The sequence below is a fragment of the Alligator sinensis genome, unplaced genomic scaffold, assembly GCF_000455745.1.
Source record: "Alligator sinensis unplaced genomic scaffold, ASM45574v1 scaffold950_1, whole genome shotgun sequence".
Classification (NCBI taxonomy): domain Eukaryota; kingdom Metazoa; phylum Chordata; order Crocodylia; family Alligatoridae; genus Alligator; species Alligator sinensis.
Window position 1 is genome coordinate 944,388 of NW_005842331.1, and position 22,073 is coordinate 966,460.

The 22,073-nt window shown below is 44.1% G+C and overlaps 1 protein-coding gene across 1 annotated transcript in view; it reads left to right on the forward strand.

Annotated features, from left to right (window-relative positions):
* Nucleotides 1-22,073, forward strand: part of TSPAN4 (tetraspanin 4) — an 857,269-nt gene that overhangs the window by 534,503 nt on the left and 300,693 nt on the right. The window contains 1 exon segment of the mRNA XM_006039403.3: nucleotides 7,451-7,533. Within this exon segment, the coding sequence (XP_006039465.2) occupies nucleotides 7,451-7,533 (83 nt within the window).

Here is a 22,073-nt window from a genome sequence, read left to right on the forward strand (position 1 = left end):
TTGGAATAGCTTGCCATATCTGCTATGCACCTGAACTGTGATGCAACAGTAGCTCCCATAATAGAAGTTTCTGGGAGGAAATGCCCTTGCTTTCCCTCTTGCTGATGTCATGCTGCAAACCCTGCACCAAAGACCTGTATTTGTCACACTGGTTTCTCAACTAAAGGAATCCTTCTCCTAGTGCAGAATAAATTAATTGAAGAGGTTTTCTAGTTAACATAATTGACATGCTGGAGGTCCCCTTTTTTATTTTTGTGTCAAATCACTGGCTGAAACTCTATCTAGCAAGTCAGTGCAGTACTGAAGTACTTGGGTAAAATGGATACCAAAGGAAATGTTGTAGAGCCTAATCCTGCATTGATGAAATCAATGAGAGGTTTCCTTTGGTTTCAGAGAGAGCAGATACAGGCTTTAGCTCCTGATTCACCATTACTCTGCACTGGAGGGGTCATTTACACAAGGTAGATGTAAAATGCTACCAACTCCACATGGCAATGGTTGATGTTCATTTTGCAGTGACATGAATGGCTACACCCAGTGTTGAGCGGGGTTCGAATTACACTTTGACTTCTGTTGTGGGGGGTGGGGGCCTGCAAAAAAACAGTTAATTGATTAACAAGTCCACCTAAGTCAGGGGCAGGCAACTATTTTGGGTGGAGGGCTGCTTACCAAGTTTTGGCAACCTGTTGAAGGGTGCAAGGGTAGCTCCACCCCTTGACAGGTGTCCTGCCCCCTTGTCACTATCTTGGGACCAGAAGCCCCACCCCCTAGCCCCTAACCATTGCCACCGGATGTTCCTCCGCTTGCCCCCGCTCCTCCCTGAAGTACTCCTTTCAGCAAGGGTTTGCCATCTTGGAACCAGAAAAATAACAAATTATATTCTAAAAATCAAACATCTATTACAACATTCATTAATTTGATTTCAATTTTTTTGTCCTAATGTACATGTTTTTGTGTAGTGTACATAGAAGTGATTGTATAATAGCTTAAAATGAAGTCTTACTCTTGTATATTGTGGGGGGATGAGGGGTATGGGAAATGAGCATAGGTTTGTGGGGAGCTGTAGGTGTGTGGGGGAGGGTGTGGGTGTGTGTGGGGTTTGTGGGGTGATGGATAGGTGTGGGGGGTGTGGGTGTATGTGGGGCGGGGAGCATGTGGATGTGTGTGGATATGGGGGTTGTGGGGAGCTGTGAGTGTGTGGAGGGGAGGGTGGCTGGGAGCATTGTGGCATGTGTGGAGTGGGAGGGGTTTCCCCACACCACCCCTCCTCCCCCCCCGCCTCATGGCAGGCAGAGTCCCTGCCAGCACTCTTGCTAGCCTGGGTTTTGCACTCCTGCTGCTCCTGGCCCTGGGGCACCAGTGTAGCCCCGTGCTTCTGCTCGTAGCTATTTCCCCTTCCATCTGCCACTGCTGCCCTTCTGCCACTTCCCCATTCCTTCCTGCCACTCGCTGCTCCAGCACCACATCCCAGCTGCATGGCCAACACTGCAGGATGCAGCAGGAGCTGAACTGGCCTGGCTGGCACCTCATGGAGCTAGCCAAGAATCAAAGAGGCTCCTGCTGAGTCCTGTGGCCTAGTACTGCAGCCAGGAAAATATGGTGCTGGAGCAGCGGGTGGTGGGGAGGGGAGTGGAGCGGCAGCAGCAGCAGGCAAATGGCTGTGGCAGGCAGGGGGGAGTGGGAACAAGCGGGCACATGGAGCACAGCAACACCTGGGTGGGAGTGCAGGGCCACACCCATGCACCAGAGCCAGCGCTGGCGGGGTCCAGAGCAAGGCGGTGGGAGCATGGGGCACAGGTCAGCAGGTGCTCTATGGAGCTGGGTTGGGCTGTGCCAGCAGAGAGAGGGAGGAGCTGACTTGGCTCCAGAGCCCCTGCCGGTCTGGGCCCCATGCTCCTGTCACCCCATTCTGGGCCTCTTTTGGCTCTGCTCCTGGCACACTGGTGTGGGCCCTGAGCTGCTGCTCAGCTGTTGTTATGCTCCATGTGCCCACTTGCTGCCCTTCCCCCCCCCCACCTGCTGCTGCTTTTATTGCTTCCCTGCCTGTGGCTACCACCACTCCTCTTCATACCCTTGCCCGCCACTCTGGCACCACATGGTTCCTGGCTGCAGTGCTGGGACTGCAGCAGCTGGCCAGACCCTGAGGACTGGGGTGATAGCTCACAGTCCTCCCCTGCCTCCCCCACTCCTTCTTATCTGAGTTTCCCTCTCCAGTGGATGGAGGCAGGAACAGCATCAGTGTTCCAGGCCAGAAGCCTCTGCTAGGCACAGGCTTCCATTGGGCAGGAGCCTGACGGGCCTTGCTGCCATGGCTTGGTCCTGTTGCTGGCTCCCCCTGGGTCTTACTGCCGGTGCCTCCTGTCATTTTTGACAGGCAGCCAGGGGTAGATAAATATTAATTTTCTAAATTTTTTAGGGGCCCTGCTGACCAGATAGAGTGGCCTGGCAGGCTGGATTCAGCCTGTGGGCCATATTTTGCCCTCCCCTCACCTAAGTGAAGAAACAATCTGATTGGAGACCCCCCCTGGGTTATGATTTTAAAATCTTACAGGGGGCTCTTGTCTCTTATGGAGGAGCTCTGTATCCCTGAGCTTCCCCTTAATTTGCACCCTGGTGTTGGGTGATAGAAGACCAAGCATTTGAGGAATATTTGGGGTGGGATTTGCAGAAGCGCTGTGTTGGGCTCAACCATGTTGCCATTAAATTCATTGGTAAGGGCAAGGTCAGTGTTGAATGATTTTGAAAAATTTGAGCTCCTCCCTCCTTTCTCCCAGCATGGATACATTTAGGACAAGATTCTATTCCACTTCTGGGGTCTCTATGTGGGCTTTGTCTAAGGGCAATTCTGTTCCACCCTATTCAGGTCACTAAAAAACCATATTGCATCTACTTTTGCAACACAGCATCATCTGATCCTTAAGACTATATCATAAAAAAGCAGTGAGGAAGAGGAGGACCCACCTATCTTTTGTATTAGCAATTTTTCAGGGACTTAAGCAGAGTGGAATAAAAGCACACATTACGTGTCCCAGGGGTTGGGGGCGGGGGCACTTTAACTCGAGTGGCTCTGAGAGTTGCTCTAATTAAAGTGCTCACAGCATCTTGTGTATCAGCATCCCTGTACTTCAAAATGGCAGTGGGGTTGCTTTAACTAGAACTTATCAAATGAGCTTTAGTTAAAGCACCCCTGCCACCATCATGAAGTCTGGGGGTGCTGGAAGCCCATTCCAAATTTTGGCCACCCTTACTGTGAAGTTTTTCCTGATATCTAGCCTAAATCTGCTCTCTGTCAGTTTGTGTCCATTGTTCCTGGTTACCCCAGGAGGCGCCCTAGTGAACAGAGCATCTCCAGTTCCTTGCTGCACACTGCTAATGAATTGGTAGGTAGCCACAAGATCACCTCTCAGCCTTCTCTTGTGGAGGCTGAAGAGATTCAAGTCACTCAGTCTCTCCTCATAGGGCTTGTCCTGTAAGCCCCTAGCCATACGAGTGGCCCTCCTCTGGACCCTCTCAAGTCTATCAACATCCTTCTTGAAGTACGGTGCCCAGAACTGGACTTAGTACTCCAACACTCGGTCTGACCAATGCTGCATAGAGGGGAAGTATCACCTCCTTGGTTCTGTTTGTCATGCATCTGCTGATGCGCGATAAAGTGCAGTTAGCTTTGCTGATTATTTCGTCACACTGACGACTCATGTTCATCTTGGAGTCCACTATGACTCCGAGATCCCTTTCCGCTTCTGTGCTGCTGAGACGGTCACTTCCCAGCCAGTAAGCGTGCTGCATATTTTTGTGCACTAGGTGCAGCACTCTGCACTTGTCCTTGTTGTACTGTGTCCTATTGTGTACTGCCCACTTTTCTAACCTGTCCAGGTCTGCCTGCAATCATCCCCTACCCTCTGGAGTGTGCATTTCACCCCACAATTTAGTATCACCCACAAACTTGGACAGAGTACACTTCACACCCACATCCAAGTCACTGATTGAAGAGTACAGGTCCAAGACTGAATCCTGCAGGACCCCACTCCCCACATCCTTCCAGGTTGATACCAACACATCTACTACCACTCTCTGGGTGTGGCCGATAAGCCAATTTGCCACCCACCGGACCATGTAAACATCTATGTCACAGCCTCTTAATTTCTTTATGAGAATGGGATGAGATAACGTATCAAGGCCTTGCTAAAATCCAAGAAAACGACATCTACCTCTACTCCTGCATCTAAGCATTTTGTGACCCTGTCATAAAATGAAACCAGATTGGTCAGGCATGATCTACCTGCTACAAATCCATGCTGGTTGCCATGCTGCATTATTTTTCCCACTGGACTCCCACAAACATGATCCTTCATAATCTTTTCAAAGACCTTTCCAAGGATGGAGGTCAGACTGGCTGGCCTGTAATTACTCGGATCCTCCTTCCTCCGCTTCTTGAAAATAGGGACCACACTGGCTTTTTTACAATCCTCCGGGTCCTGACCCGAGTGCCACGAGCACTCAAACAGCCGTGGCAATGGTTCTGCTATGACACTGGCCAATTCCTTTAGTACTCTTGGATGCAGCTCATCCGGGCCTGCTGACTTGAATACACCCAGTCCATCCAAGTGACTCTGCATCAAGTCAGCGTCGACAGTTGGTGGGCTGGTGTCCTTCTGATGCCCATCTAAGAACCCATTAGGAGACTTATCTTGAGCCCTGTTTGGGAACACTGAGGCAAAAAACTGGGGTCATGGGACCCCAGCCAAGTCCTTGTCCAGTCTCCTTTTGAAGACCCCCAAGGTAGGGGAGAGTACCATCTCCCTTGGAAGCCCATTCCAGATTCTGGCAACCGTAACCATGAAGTTCTTTTTGATGTCCAACCTAAATCTACTCTCTACCAACTTGTGGCCATTGTTTCTGGTTATTCCAAGGGGTACTCCTCATTCCAAGATGAGGAGGCTGGTTGGAGCATGCTAATTAGCATGCTCCAGCAGACTCAGCCAAGTCTGCTCTGACGTGCTGTAATTACAGTGCATCAGAGCAGCCTCTCAGCACGTTTACAGGCACCCTACAGGCACCTGAATCTACTTATATGCCTAATAGGTAGAATAGACTCTGACCCTTAGTGTCAGATCATCAGCTTGTGTAATGAGGCTGTGCCAGTTTACACTCACTGAGAATCTGACCTTTGGTTTGCTTCACATAGGTACAACATATCAAATAGGGAAATAGCATTTACGGTTATCTACGTGGCTGACCCAATGTGTATTGCCACTGAAAAATTTAAAATGAAGTGCTTGGGATGGAAATATCAGTTTATTTCAGACCTAGTAAAGAGCTAGGATGCAAGTTGTTTTCAGTGGTTTGCTTTTAGCGTGTTTCTCTTTTTTTTCCCTGACTTTTTCATGTATTTCTATTTAGTGTCTAAATCACTTCCCATCACATTTGCTCAGTACTAATTTTTCCCTTGCACCACCTTGCAGTTGACAGTCTGGCCGTATTCTTCTTCAATGCATTATGCTTGGAAGCATTCTTTTTATCACCATTGCTGTGTGTGGTGCTTTGTGCTTGGAAGCCCCAAGATCTCTGCTTTGCTGCTTGGACATGCAGCACAGGAGTTTCAGTTCAGTGGGGCTTATGGTGTCGTCTCATGTGTGGTCATGCCCAAGGGACATGTATCAGAGGTAAAGCAGTCTTACTGAACAATTCAGAATCTATGCCCCTGGCACCTCTCTAATACTAAAGCTCACAAGAGAGTCCTCAAGATAAACCCTACAGCTGTGTTCTTCCATAGTGTCTGTGCTTGGGGACTCCTTCCCTGGCTGAATTTAGTCTCCTTTTATGCCAGTCAAACTCTTCCTGAATGTAGAAGCATCTACATAAAGATCTAACCCCTGCCTTGGAGACCTTATGCTCTAATTTTGGACACAGTGGAACAAGTTACACTATGTTCTGCTATGGCTATTTCTCAGGTGTCTGGGTGTTTCTGGTTGCTGCATTGGGCTGGGAGGGAATTCTCCCCCTCTCCCTCCCCCCCCCACCCAATACATGTCAGGGGTTGTTTTAAGCCTTCCTCAAAGACACAGGGTGTTGGCTGCAGCCAAGGATGCAGATTATGTGTTGGGGTGTGCCATTTCTACTGCTGGGACTTAAATCCAGAGGTTCCTGGTTAGCAGGTCCTGCCCCTTTCTGCTCAGGGTCAGACTGGTCATCATGTCTGTGGGCAAATTTTACTCCATGGTCTGATTGGTATGGGCTGTGGGGGTTTTTGCCTTCCTCTGTAGTGGGGGGAGCAGTGTAGTGGGGGATGGCCCTTCTTCGGATCTCTTGAGCAACAACCTTTACAGCAGCAGAACGTTGGCCTCTGTCATCCCCCTGCTTTACCTGTGGTAGATCAGGGTGTTATGTCTTGGGCCGTGTCATGGTTGACTGTATAGTTTTGCCAAGAGATTAGACAATGGTTTTGTATAAGATGGTTTGGATAGGGATGATCCTGCCTCAGGCAGGGGTCTGGACTATATGACCTAAGAAGGTCCCTTCCCGCCTGACTTCTCTATGATTCTGTAAGTGTTAAGGGTATCAACAGGTATAACAACTGTACTGCTACCAAAGGATATCAACACAAGCTGTTACACTGGAGCTGCTACCTCTAAATGATTCTATAGGGAACAAATGAAGCAAAATTCTCCAACTTTAACCCTGCTTTGTCCAGGGTCAGCTAGGGCTATTTATCTCACTTGTATGGCTACAGGCTCATGCAGATATAATAGTGATGGCATAACAGTTGCTGTCTGCTCCTGAGCAGCAGCTCCTTCTCCTCCCCTTGTGAAGCCTCTACAAATGTACATTTGTTCTTACCCTTTGTAATAAAGAATGGGGAGGAGGGTTGCAAGAGTAATAGGATCATTTTGTGTACACACATTTTGATGACTCCCCTGTTGTTGCAGTTTTACTTAGATGGTTCTATTCAAACAATAATAGTAATAAGGATGCTGCAGTCAACTCAGCTGATAATCTGTTGGTGATATGTGAGGCAGTGGAAAATCCACTTTACTCTTTGATAGCTGTACTTAGCTGTGTGGTGCTAATAAATAAGGATTTGCTTGTGTCAGGGAAGTAAGCATATATGCTTTAAAGACACATGGAACAGCTATGTGGAGTGGTTTCTAAGAGTGACTGTGAAGAAACTCTCCAGTGAAAAATGTGTATGATAATGATTTTCAGAATAGAGAATTGCATGCTTATTAGAAGAGTATTAGCACTCTAGGGGCAAATTTCTATACCCTTACTCATGTAGGGTAATACCAACTGTAAAATAAGTCTTATAAATTTTAATGGGCCTTGTGGATATTTAATCGGAAGCCTTTGTAGGCAGCAGCACCATAGCATGACAAAGTAGGCTGTTGCCTGAGATAGCTTATCTCTCTCTGAACAAGTTTTCTCTAAGGCACTGCTCCATCCTGTTTTCTAGATGTGTTTTGGGACATAAGAGAAGGACACCTGATGAACATTGACACAATTTTAGCTCTGCTAGAAATGCTCCACTGCCGACAGGTACAGCTCTTGAGGATGAGTAGAAGGCTGTTGTAGATAAGCTAAGTGAATGTTTTCTCCGCTACCTGAGGACTAGTTCAGAGATCCTAAATATGACCAAGAGTTCCCTTAACAAGAAAGGATGAATGAAGTAATAGCTATGGAAGAGTTGTCTTAGAATTACTGCTAACAGTCTTTGGCTGTAGGTAGATCTAAACCAAAATTTTCCAAGGTTTCCATCAAATTCCCAGGGGCTGTTGTGACTGCTTAAAATAAGGTAAAATCAGGTTAATATGCACTGTGCATAAGTTTTAAACACCTAATTGCAATACTTGCTTAGGGTGAAGTTGCACATTATACTTAGACCATACTAAATCTGTGAAAGGTTAAATGCTGTTCAACTTCGAACGTGCTGTGAGCAGTCATGCCTTAAGGCAGGGGCAGGCAATTATTGTGTCTGGAGGGCCGGTTAACGCGTTTTGGTTAGCTGTCAAGGGCAGCATGGATAGCCCTGCCCCTTAATAGTTGCCCTGTCCCTGGTCACTATCTTGAGAATGGAAGTCCCACCCCTAACCCCTGACCTTTGCCACTGGCAAAGGTCCCCAGAAATACTCCCCAGAGTACTCCTTTCGGGAGGAGAGGGGTTGCCACCTTAGAACGAGAAAAAAAACCAAATCATACACTAAAAGTCGAACACCTACTATAACATACTATAATTTTATTACAAAAAATATTTTTGTCATGATTTGTGTTTGTGTACTATATATAGAGGTGATTGCATAATAACTCAAAAATACATTTTTAGTCTTGTATATAGAGTGGGAGGGGTGTGGTTTGGGGGGGGTGTGTATAGTGGCGGGTGTATGTGTGTGGTGGGGTATAGGGGAGTGTGGCGGGGTGTAACTTCATCCTTACTTACACTCCCCTCCCCCCGCCAAGATTGGGCCGTAATGGACAAGTTTGATCAGCTTTAGTTTTCTGTGAAACACCAGGCATCCAGTGGATCCTAAAGGACAGGGTTAAAGGGTATGTGTGTGATCAACAGGAAAGACAGGAGTGGTAGGCCTAGGCAGGGGAGGCTGTTGATTGGTAGCCTCTGCTAAAAGAAGCCTGTGGAGTGAATACTGCTTGTAGATGGGCAGGAGCCTTTTCACATAAAGGAAGCCCTCATCCTGCTGCTTAGAAACAACAAATTGTGTCTCTTTCAGGGACTTGCTGATGGAAGTTAATTATACCACTGCATAAAATGGAATGAAAAAACTCCTCTTAAGTGGACTTCTTTGCTGGCAATTTGCTTTGAAATCAAGGGACCAGCAACAGCTGATTACACATTTTTCTTTTGAGGGGTTTTCTTTACTTTTAAAAGATTAGGAATGATGAAATGCATAATATAGATTTCTGGCATCATTAGCTCCTTCAGCTTTATTTTCCTTGTCACTCTCTAAGGCATAATGAACTAGGCTACTATTAAATCCGGCTTAACAAGCTTCTGTTTTTTAAATTGCCATTGTTGCAGTGCGTCTCTCTCTCTCCCCCCCATACATATATTTAGTAATTTTAAATAAATCCCATTTTTGCAGCTGCCTTCCTGCTTCCCAGTAAACCTTGCCTAATATTTGCATTCACACCACTTGAGGACTTTGCAAAGACACACTGATTAGACCCTGTGTGTTACCGCATTCCATCACTCCAGAGTAAAAGGCATTCTAGAAAATTAAAGGGCAGGAAATGTAGAATCAATGAAAGGAGATACTGTTCAATGCAGCACATTGTCAGTCTGTGACAATCACTGCTGCATGAAGTTATTGAGTTAAAGCTTCTAGTAATATTTTAATTGTGAAAGCTAGAATAGCAATAAGGATAAGCAATACCATCAGGCATAGAGGGAAGAAGGATTGCCACTGCTTTGGCTTCTGTGCAATTGTCTGGAAAGATTAGATAGGGTTTGTTTACTCTCCTTCAAATTACTCTCTGGTAGTTGTGCACTGGGGTACTGAACCATTGGTCTTAGCAGTGGGGAGGTCTATTCTGAGATGAGTGATGCAGATTAGTAGAGTCACAAGAAGATGTTGGGGAAAAGTAAACATGGCATATGGAGACTGCTTCGATTGTAGAGGCGATTAATAAGAGGGGCACATAGTGGAAGGAGAGGGGTATTAGGGTCTCCTGTTTACTGTTTCTCATAACACAAAGGCAAGGCACATTCAGTTAAACTGAAGTATCACATTTGTACCCAGTAAAAGGAAGTGCCTACTACATGCTTGTGATCAACCCATGCAACTCATTGCTGTAAAATATCAACAAGGTCAAAGGTCACAGTTTTGAAGGTGCCCGTGTAACTTAGGAGCTTGCATCCTAATTTCAAAAGACCCTAAGGAACTGAGGGCTTCTCAGTTTCAAAGTCACTTTCAGAAGTGCGGCACTGGTATTTTTGAAGCTTTTATTTCCAGATCTCTTTAAGTTCCACAGTTGCAGGCAAAAGAACTCTTACAAAGTTACGGATAAAGCTAAAAAAATTCCTGTTTCACATCTTAAAATAATCATGGAGGTTGGGAAGAAGTTTCTTGTCTGAAGCATGTCTTTTTATAATTGTCCACTCTGTGTTTTTTGGTACCTTCTTCAAACATCTGGATTAGTGTCAGAGACAGAGCTAAGGGATTTGTCTGATCTGATACCTCATGTTCCTGTCTAAATTAGTTATAACAAGAGTATGAAAAAACTTCAATCTGCTGTGTATCTGTCATTCAGTCTCATGTAAGGCTTGGTGCATTCATGGCCAAGACTTTCAAAAGTGACTAGTGATTTTGGGTGCTTCCATTTTTTACATGCATAAATTGAGCCCTTTTATAGAGGCCTCGTTTTCAGAACTTGTGGAGCTCCCACCTTCTTGTAATTCAGCCTGTATGTGGTGTCTCAAGTCAGACATGCAAACCTGAAACCTTTCAGATCTTGATCCTAAGATTGTAAAAGGTCAGATCTCAAATCCAGATCTCGAATCTTTATCCACCTTGAGCAACACCTTTCTAGTAGGATAGATCAGGAAGCAAGTTATTACTTGACATGAGGACAGGTATCAGAATATGGACCCTAATCTGGGCAGAAAAATAGAATAGTTTATGCTAAATAACAGTGTGGCATGAGTGGCATCATCTTGTTCTCCATATGAGCATATGAACAATCTCACCTAAAAACAGTTTTATATGATAGAGCTGAATGGTTTCAAAGAGGAGTCATTACAGTTCACTGAGGAAATAATACTCATTTAGAGAGAAAAATCAGAGCTTGAATCGATATTACCTGATGGTTTACTACCTGTAGGCAGAGGAGTGCTTATTCTGTCAGGCTGCTGGCATTTCTGTCAGATTACATTTTTTTTCTATACATACTTAAGTGATCAGATTGAAGACTTTGCACAACAGAGCTCTTGCAGGTTGAGGTATTTGTGTGCTCTCTGATGCCACATCACACTTCAGTAGAAATATTTTTTGAGATATTTTTACTGTCTTCAAAATATTTACAGCAGAAATGTTTTCTTTTCACATACAAAGACAAACATGAAAGAGGAGGGTTTGGGTTGTTGTTGTCATTTGAGAATTTCCTGGGATCCCTTTCCATGCTAACCCTTAGTCTCTCGTAGTTGAATATTGAGTCTAGTATTGAGCAGCCTAAACCAGTAGTGCTCATCCTCCAGCCCATGGGCCAGATTTGGCTTGCAGGGTTATGTTATCTGGCCTGTGAGGCTCCCCAGGGGTCCAAAACTTTCGCAGTGGGTTAAGCAGTGGCAGTACTAATTGCCACAGCTTGTAGAGCTAGCTACGGGAACTAATACTTCCTCTGCTACCCCGCCACCAAATTTCCAGGTCCCTGTGGAGCCCTGTGGACCAGGTGATACAGCTTTGTGTGCTGAATCATGCCGCTGTGCAGGGTCATTCTGCAGCCATATCCAGCAGGGCTGAGCCGGGACATTGGATTACATTCACAGACCCCACACTGGATTAGGCCCACAGACCCTGCCCATAGACCAGCCCCATGCCACACATCTAGCCTGTAGGTCTGGAAGTTTGAGCACCACTGTCCAAAATGACAATCCAGATGTCTAGTGTCTGTATCCAAGGCTGCTCAGAAACAGCAGTGCTGGGGAAAAAAGTGCTTTGACTGAAGGTTTTCTCAAGGTGGTAGGTCTCTGCTGCTGCTAAGACTTCACTTTTCAAGGAGGACAGGGTAATAAAAAACTTTTAGCAGATACCTGAGCCTTTTGTGTTTTGATTTGATTAGCGGGAGTATAGTATCCCAGTGCTGCATTGTGTGTAAAGAGGCTGTGAAGGTTAAAAAGTTATGTAAACTGGTTTACAGCTATTTATTGTTATTATAGTAAAAGAGTCTCTGCCCAGAATGTATGTTCAAAATGACAACAAAAGCAAAATTGGGTCCTGAAAATAGCGTCTTGAGTCTGAACGTAACTTGGAACCTATTTTTCCCATAGGAAACAATATTATGAATGGGGGATTGGTTCCTGAACCAAAGCCCAATACCTTATTTTCACCAAAAGCAACCCAGAATTTTGTACTCAATCAATTATGGATGAGTAATATAGCTACATTAATGTATTTATATTGTAAATAGCAATCATATTGATTTGGAAGGACTTCTTTGAGGTGATTTTGAATGATTGTTTTGAAGGGTTCTTGGCTGGAGTCTTCTCAGGAGTCTTGGCTGCAGGTTTTTCTGGAGTCTTGTCTGCGTTCTTACAGAAAGTATTCAAGGAAGTTTGGACAGATGTTCTCCAGGGAGATGGGCGACACAACAAACTTGTTTGCTGGCGTGACATCCCATCGGATCAAGCGTTGTAAAGTTGAAACTGACATCATAAAGTTGAAAGAGGGTGTCAATTTATAAACATTGTAAGTGTGAAACGTTGTAAGTCGAGGACTGCCTGTAATTAAGAGCTAGATTTTATACAATGTATACTCAACAGAAAGCAAAGGCAAGTTCTTCTTGTTAAACATTAGCCATTTGTGTGCAGATAGTACTGGGCTTTTACCTTTCTAAGGACCTGAATTCCTCTGCTGATCACAAATGGTGAGCTCTGCTCAGAACTCCCAAGCATGGAATAGCAGGAGTTGCAGCAATTCTGGGTCGAGGCACATCCCCAGCACTATGGGGAGAAGGCAAATGCTTCCCAAAGCCCCGAGCGAGTCCCATCAGTGCAATCAGCCTGTAACTTTCCAGACCCAAGTGCTCACCTCAGCAACACACAGGTGCTGCCAAAACAAAAAAATATATATGTAAAACAACCAAGAATGACAGAAATATTTTAGCTTGGAGGCTGCCATGTTGCTGGCAGAAACAGCCTAAAAAAATTTCTAGGCCATGTTAGATTGAATACAAAAGCGCAATCATGCCTCTGCGGGATAACAGTGAGAGCAGTCTGTTGTGTTGCTGCCCAGGGAATGCGGGATTTCGGCTGCCACAGGAAGCTTGAGATGCACCCCAGGTTCATGATGAATCCTCCGGTCCTCGTTAGGCTGCATCTGCTGTACTCTAATTATAGAGCAAGCTTTCAGTGTTTTTCTACCCCTCACAGTCTCCCATTGTCACAGGGTTTCATTGGCTTTTATGTTTATTGACTTCTGTACTGTGCAAACATTTAGATGTTGGTGCACTCACTTCACCACGCTGCTGTCCCCAATGAGTTACTTGCTATATTTCCATGGGTTTTAAAGCCCTGGAATATACATTTTAGAGGGAGTTTTTGGTAAGAGAAATGACTCCTTTTGGTAAGAGAAACAACTCCAACCTTATTCCAGAACCCACCCCAAGTGTGCTTTCAGTTCATCTGTTTATTTTGACAAATACAGGTCTTTACACTGCTTCTCCCGGCAGAGCCCATAAAACTATGGAAGAACGACCTGGATTCTTTTATGCATTGCACGTCTTCTAAGTTAAATCATCAGCTGAGTCCTCAATGTGGGATCATGGAGTCTTTATTGCTTAAGGTGCTGTATGAGGCAGGAGGGTTGTGGCATGTTTATTTTTTCCAGTTGTAAGGTTACACAGCATGACTTTTATATACTCCCTTTACTGTTTGCTCAGCAGTGGTTTGGGGACGCAAAGATGGAGATTGGCAGTGCAGGTGCTGCAACCAAAGCCCGAAGCACTGTATTGTCCTTGTGTAACTTGTTTGCAGTGTTTGCTATGGCTCTGCTATCTTCCTGCACCTGTGGTCAGGACAAGTAGGCCTTACCCTTATGTCAGTGCTTGGGAGAAGCGAGAGAAGCAAGATCCCCCTTGTGCTTTTTCTTCATTCCCACCATGCTGGAGACTATTTCAAATGAGGGTTTTGGTTCAGTTTGCTGTAGACGGAAGGCACATTTATAACATGCTGATGTAGCTTCTTAGCCCACTCGTACATCTTAGGGGAGCGCGATCTGTGCTTCTGATTTGGATCCACCTTAGCTTTCCGTGACGGCCAGGATGCTTTGTTCTGTGAGAACAGCAAGCTAGTTTAGGGCCAACAGCATGTTTAAGGCCATAGCTGCCTGAGATTTTAATGACAAGCACTTGCTCTAATTCGGCACAATGCTGCTTTAGGAGCTGCTTGTCCTGGAGACTTAATGGAGACTGGGAAAGGAAAGGTTATGAAGTCATAAATCTCGTTTTCAAACAGAGGAAACTCTAGACTAATTGGGTGTTTATACATGTGCTTCAGGAGGTGGAGGGGGGGCAGGGAAGAGAAGGGAGTGCGTTAATTAGAGTGGTTCCAAGAGCCTCTCTAACCTCTCTAATTAAAGCACCCGGAGCGTCACATGTATCACTGTCCTGGCACTGAAAAATGGTGGCGGGGGTGCTTTAACTAAAACTTGCCAAACGTGTTTTAGTTAAAGCATCCCCACCACCATTTTTCAGTGCGGAGTGGCTGATACAGGTGATGCTGGAGTCTGCTGGAGCGTGGTAATTAATTGAGCGTGGTTAATTGAGTCTGCTCCAACATGCGGTAATTACAGTGCATTTGAACAGCCTTGATGCACGTGTACAGGTGCCCGTTGAGAGTATCTGGTGTTGGGATGTTAGGGCAAAGCAGTGTGAGGTGAACATAGAGAGGGGCTGCTTATTTTATTTTTACCTATCTGGTTACTTCTGCTTTGTTGGCCTACTGGATCACAAGCTTCTCAGCTCTACAACGGATTGGCAAACAACATATTGGTTTGGCAGCTCAATTAACATCTTGCCCACCTTTCTAGTGCAGAGGTTGGCAGCTACCACACCAGAGGCAAGCTGGGTTTAATGCTATGCTTGTTCGTTAGGATTTCTCAGCACTTTTTCAGAGAGTCTGCAGACATGCCCAACAGACCCGTTAGGTTTCAGAACAGGAGTGAAGTTGACTCAGTGCTTCTGATTTAAAGAAACATCGGAAGAAAGGGAATTGATTTGGGTTTGCATTAGCTTTTAGCAGTGAAATGCAAAAGTGGATACAATCACAAGGATTGGGCTTCCACAGATGAGATTCCTCCTCTCCCCCTTGCTTTTTTCTCTTCTATTCCACTGAACCAATGCTATACAAGGGTGTTTTCTAGAGCTGGTCAGGGAACAACCTTCTCCCCTGGAAAAAAATCAGCAAAACCAGAATTTTCTTCATGCTTCTTCTGAAATTTTTTGTGATTCTGATAAAAAACAGACTATTTCTGGGTGTTAGCAGAACCTTTTTTTTGCGGGGGGGGGGAGGGGAAAGGAGGTGGTAACAGTCACTAAAAATTTAAAAGTATTTGGGAGTTTTGGGCCCCAAATATTTGGGTTTCTTTTGAAATTTTCATGATGATGTAAGGGTATTTTAGTCCAGAAAATTCAAATGAAAAGTTTTCATCATCTTAAGGCAAATCCCAGTCCCATGGCTATACTGTCACTTCTAATGGAGCAGAAGTACTGGCAGTGTTTAGGAGCTGAAAAAGTCATGAGTTGGGGCCGTCCCAAATTATGGGTTTGGGTTTGAAAGACAGAGTTACAAATAATTAGTTTCTTTTTGGCTGAGTTATGGTGCCTGAGCCTTGAGGGTACACATTAGCTACATTTTCAAGCTTCATTCTACAACCAATAACTACTGAAAATGAGAAAGGGAGGGAGAGGGAGAGGGAAAGGGAGGGAAAGTCTCATGTAGTCACAGGATTCTGGGAGCTGGGACTTTGAGAAGCATCCCAATGATCTTGAGACTTGTGATAAAAGCAGAAGAAATTGGCAGTATTGTTGAACTAAACATGGAAAATACAGACCTTAATGAAGTGTGATGCTGAGATACTGCCAGAATCACCAGAGTATTACTTTAGAAGATTATTATTGTCATTTGGAGATGCTGCTTAAGTGCAAGAGATTTGGCGTGGGATAAATGAAGTTAGTCAATGGGGACTCCATTTTATTATAGTGCAGGAATAAAATGTCAGAGAAAATCGTACAGTCAGAGGGACGCTTGTAAATGTATGCTTGTATTCTCACTCACTAACACACCCACCTTCATATGAATCCATCCACCTACATATATCGACAAACTATGGAAGTTAAAAAGCAGGGAAGCCCATGAGGCTAGCAAGTTAAATAAATATAAAATCAAACATCTCTTTATTTCTTTACCCTTACTTACAAAGTTACAAGACCAGCAAAGCATTTAGGCATGTGCTCATCTTTCAGCACTTACGTTCTTTGCTGATTTAGGATACTGGGTATATATCATATGTTCTGTACAATTTCTCTCCTTTACCAATGTTAACATACTCTATTGCCTTAATACTCTTACCTCTGTATTTTTATGAACACATGCCTATCTCCTGTACTTATATAAATGCATGACTTATGCAGACTCCAAACCATACCTTACACTTGATAATCCCTTCGTCCACACTCTGCCTCAGGGAGTTACTTTAAAAAAACCCGTCCCCAGAAGGAGGATAACATTCCACTGGCAGGTCTCCAGTCTCTTGCAATCATTAGTGCTAGTTCAACAAAGCAACCTGTTCTTCACTGATGCCAGTAAATGCTATTAAACTTCTGAAAAGAGGGAAGATAAAAATGGAGGCCAAGGTTTTCCAAAGGGGCTTCTGATGTTGGGTGCTCAATTAAATATAACTTAAGCTGATTGTTCACAGCCCCAAACACCTGCTATTCCCATTTGCTTCTTTGGGAGTTAGATACTTGACCTTTTGGGCCCTCTATGTGTCAGTTTTAGTACTCCAGATATGCAGCTATTTTTTACTATTCTGACCCATCCTGTGGTTAATGGGATAACCATTTCAAGGGTTAAAGAAAAGAGTCCCATGCTCAGATCCTTTCAAAAGCAGCTACATTGAAAGCCTTTCCTGCCTGGTGCTTTGCCGATCGATTCCATCTTCTTATGCTGAATGACACCAGGTTAATTGATGTAGTGATATGGTAGACCTTCCAGGAACACTGTTTAAAAACAGAGAACACCGTCCCCAAGGCATATAAAGGCCATAGAAGTCTCATATTCTCATAAAAAGAGCCTGTATCTTATCAAAGGGATGCCTATGGACCCATTCTCATTATATCTCCATTCATTAACATTGTTATTCTCACAACACAGTTCCACTATCTTGGTTTTACTGGTGGGGAATGGAAGTACAGACAGATTAAACAACCTGCACAAGGCAACAACTCTTTAGAAAAGCAGGGCACTGAACATGAGGCTCCCAAGGCCACGTCTAACACCCTAAGCCACAGGCCCATTCATGCTTTCTGTAGACTTTGCCTTCTTGCTATTTCCCATTGTAACATGGTCAAGTAAAATGCATAGGCCTGCTTCAGTAAGGAAAAAAATGAACTTGAAAGAGGCTGTGGAGGTAGCCTTTGGGTGAATAAGTGGATGCAGGTTGCCTCTGCATCATCAGTATATGTACAGTTTTAGAGTAGTACTTACCTCATTTTGTTAAATCCAGGAAGTGGGCATGACAACAAGTCATGCAGCTTGCCTTGGGGAATCGACTAAACATTTGAATGAGCTTTCTGGGTTGACTGACCTCTTGACTATGGAAGACAAAGTGATCTCTGAGGGGACATACTCATATTGTGTGATAAGTATTTCAGGCAACTTTGGCAGATGGTCTCTGGAAAGAAGTCAGTGACACCTCTTGCTTCCTGAAGATACTGGGGTGGGATGCTCAGTCCCACTGGCCTCTCAGGCAGGTTGTTGGTACAAGATGGACAGAAGGGGCAGGATTATCTTTGATGTGTGAAGGGTTGTACCTGGGAATTCAGATTGGTGCTAACATCTGTCTAACTTAATGAATGCCAAAATACCATGTACTCTTCCTAGCTTTTAATTATATATACCCCACTGAGAGGAGGAGATCGTGGGTGAGAAATGAAGCATACCTGTGCCACTGCTAGAGAAAAACCTGATAGCCATTGGCCTAGTTCAGTATATTTACGTACACAAACAAAATTATAATTAGCAAAATTTGTCTAAAGGAAGGACTTTCCCTGAGTAGGATCCATTTTTTTTCATCCATTTGGAGATGGATGGTATCATTTGAAAGCCAGTAACATGGCAATGTTCATTACTTGAGTTGGGGGACTTCAAGCACTTTCCTCATCTGTGGCCATACCTGTATCTTGCTTTGCTTTGTTGCTTTCTCTCCAGTCTGCTTTCGTAGCCTGCAGCATCAGCTTAGATGTTACAATCCCATTTCCTGAACAGTGAGCTGAGCTGTTCATAGTGAGGGGAGAATCAGAGAGAGAGTTGAAACACTAGAGGGACAGTGGCTGCTGGGGATACCTGAATTTTATCACTGGCACCAGGTACTATATTTTTGCCAGTTTAAGGTTTCAGTCTTATTCTTAGGAGGCTGATATTATAAAACCAAAAAAGCAGGGTATCCTTGTTTGTTTGTGTTTTTTAGAAAGTATCAGCCAATTTAATGGCAAAATTAACTGAAGTCTCTTTCTTGCCATTATTGTGTATTAATTATTATTGGATTATTTTACATTGTTATATCTTGGTAACATCTAGAAGCCTCAGTCCCGTATCAGGATACCTAAGTTGCTGGGAGCTGAGCACACATGTAACAAATAGACATGCCTTAACTCGGAGGTTACAGACAAGAAAACAGGGGGATATGACAACTAGATGGGAGAGTGTGCAAAGCAACAGTGCAACAATTAAAATTAGCATAATAAGCAAAGCATTGGGATTACTGTAATGCTTAGTAATTACAACCAAGTAAGAGACTGATAGGTGGTGAATTTTTTATTTTCTGCTGGGAAAATTATAGTGTTTTTTCTTCCTGTGGCTCTCTGCTGCCTACATGCAAAAAAGTATTCATCTGTGGAGGCATTTTCAAAGCCCCCCTCCCACTCTAATTTTCTGTGCCTCACAGTTTGGTCTTGATTTCCAGAGATGCTAACTACCCAGCTTAGTAACAGCCTAGCTGTACCTTCCCAGCTTAATAATGGCTTGAGCTCTCTCAGTGACCAGAGGAAATACTACAAAGACACATTGAAGACAGACCTGAAGAAAATGGATGCTGACATCAGGAGTTGGGAGGAGATGACTGCGGTCTGATTCCAATGGCATTGCAACAAAAACCAAGCAGCAACCTGTTTGGCGATAAAGTATCTTGTCCTCAGATCAGAGAAGAGAAAGCAGTAGAAGGAAAAGGCGAGCAATCCCAGCCTGTAGCCTACTTTCCCCTGTGGAAAGACCTGAAACTTCTGCAAGGTGGATCTGTGGCTCAAGGATTGGACTTATCTCAAGGTCATCTCAAGACCCATCAGTGAGCCATGGTAGAGATCATCCTTGAACTGAGGGAATGCCGCTGCTGACAGGCCATAATTTTTTTCATGCTCCTCATTCTAATAATTTAGCAGTAGTGTAGCTAAAGGGGGCGTGACTGGGGCACCTGCCCCAGCTGCTGATTTTGGAGTGGGCACAAATAGCAGCCTCTACCTCTGTTCTCCTGGCCACTGTGCCACTGCCAGTAGTCCTGCTAGAGTCGCTGTCCTGCATAATACTTCTGTCCTGGGCACAGAACTACCTAGCTATGCCTCTTTAATTTAGTAATGGTAAATCCATGAGCCCTTACTCCAACTGACTAAAGAGGTAATCATCAAAGCTGCAGTGGCCAGCAGGTCCATGCTGCACGGTTTATGTGTAATCTTTCCCTCTCATTAATATTCTGGTGTCTCGGTTCTGGGTAAGTAGGACAGTGCTCAGGTTTCCGTTGGATTAAAAAAGAAAGAAAGGGACACATTTTATATGTAAAATTCAAATAAGAAGCTATAGGCAAGGAGTGCTGACTGACACTAGAAGTTGGTAGGGAAAAGGTCTATCTACCTGTGCACTTTAGTTTACAGAGCCAATTAATTTTCTGTAGAAGAGAAAAGCATCCATCAAAAGTTTTTCAATAATCTGGAAAGCGTGGTTAAACTACTTAGATGATTAAAGCAGCTGAACCCACTGCTGAAATGTTGAAGGTCTTATCATACTTGCAGACAAGCAGCATTAAATAGACATTAACCAGAAACCCCATCATGTCAGGTAACCAGGGCCGCATCCAAATCACATTGAAGTAATTGGATAAGGCTTCTCTGGATTTCAGTGGTTCTTGGAATCAGGCTTCTTATGTCCCATCCCTATTCTCCTCTGCAACATGTTATGAAATATGAACCTATAGATGGAAGGCCAGGTTGGAGCTAGTCTAACTTCATTAAAGTCAATAGCATCTGATAAAGTAGGCTGTTGCTAATAAAACCTTATGCCTTTCTCAATTAGTCTGTCAGGTGCCACCCTGCCCTGCCTTCTGCCAGATCTGTACTGGTTTGCAGCAATGGAGAATCTGACCCCAGATACTTTTGGCTATTCAAGGTATATAGCATATAGCTTTCTAGTATGACACGCTGCATAAGAGTTGTCACTTTTAGCCTTTTTATTTTTGATTGCACTTTTGTACAGTTGGCTAATAAGTCCCAACTTGTGCAATTATTATACCAGAGACCCACACAGCTGGAACCTCTGACAGCCATTCAGATTCTGCTCTTCAGAAAAAGGAACATTTTCTAAAGTTCAGCAAAGCCTTAGGGACCGCAGGGGATCTGTAATGAAGCCACATTGTCTCCAAGGCAAAAGTGATTTTTTTTGTATGTTGCTAGCATTAGAATTGGTCTTGACTACAGCCTCATCAGTTCCTTCCAGCCCGAATGCTGGAGATTTCTTTGTTGAGTGGTCCAGCAGTAGATGCATCTCAGGACAGAGTTATGCTAAACTTTTCTACTAAAGCAGAATTCTCCTGCTTGTTTCAAACACGAATGCCTCTCCCCCTTTCACTACAAATCTCTGTTGTCTATTCAGCTTATGGAAATCTCATGGGTTTAGAGAAAATCAGGACCCAATTTACCTTGGCAAAACTACATCCCAAAATGGAGTCTTTGTACTGCCTTTGTACCAGTATAAATGACTATATGAAGCTTGATGCAAAAGAAAACCAGGGCAGAGCAGCAGAGAAGAGCACATAAGAGAATAAAAATTTTGCATCCTGAACTGAAAGATATTCCTGTGTGTGATTTGTCTGTTCATCATAATTTCAAGGAAAGAGAAGTAGAGGGGCCCTTTTTCTCTGTTTATATTTTCTATTCGAAACTCTTCTTGTGAGCCTTGCTCTAAGCCAGACAAAGTCAACCTTGTAAAAGAGGTGACTGCTTTACTGCTGGAACACTTTTATGGGGAAAAATATGCTGTATTTTGTTGCATACAGTATGTGATGGAATATAATAAGCAACCTGTTTTTGAAAGGCAGAATGAAGAGAAGATTTTTCAAGAGGTATGGGACAGGGCTCAATCTTCAGCTGACTCACCCTCCCTTTCTGCTTAGACTTTGGAACAGACCAGGAACATCAAGCAGACAGCAGATTTCCCTATGAAAGCTTAACTTGATTAGTGAGACATTAAAACTATTAAAAAGGAAAGATTATAAACACCTGTGAAGTGAAGAACAATAAGCCCTTAAGTCAATTGACTCCCTTAGCTCCCTAAATCTAAATGCCACTGCTGCTGCATTGTTAAACAGGAATCATAGGAGGGTGCTTCTCTCTCAGGGAACAAATCAGTTTCCCTGCTTACATGTACCCCAATTTTGGGGGGTTAATTTTGGGGGAAAGGCTATGTGCTGTATGCAACAAAATGTGGCATTTATATTCTTGCAATGAATGGGAGATTAAGCTCCAAGGTACCCCCTTCTCTTCCATCCCCCAAATTCTGAATCATGGTGCTTGTGCCAGTTGGCTTTGAAGACTGACAGGCTTTAAATGAGCCATCCTACCAAATCACAGTTCTTCAAATCATTCTGCGTCCTCTGGGCTTATAAATGCACTCCAGTTCCCCAGAGTTTTATAGATCTTTGAGGAGAAATTGGCTGTGAATTGCCTGATTTGTTCAGTGTAAACTTTTTGAACCAGCTTGGAAGAGCAGGGTTGGGTGTAGAGAGTGAGGAGCAAGGGAGCATGCTGTAGAGTTATTGCAGCAAGGAGACACCTCGCCCTTTTCAAGACTAAAATGCCAGCTTGCA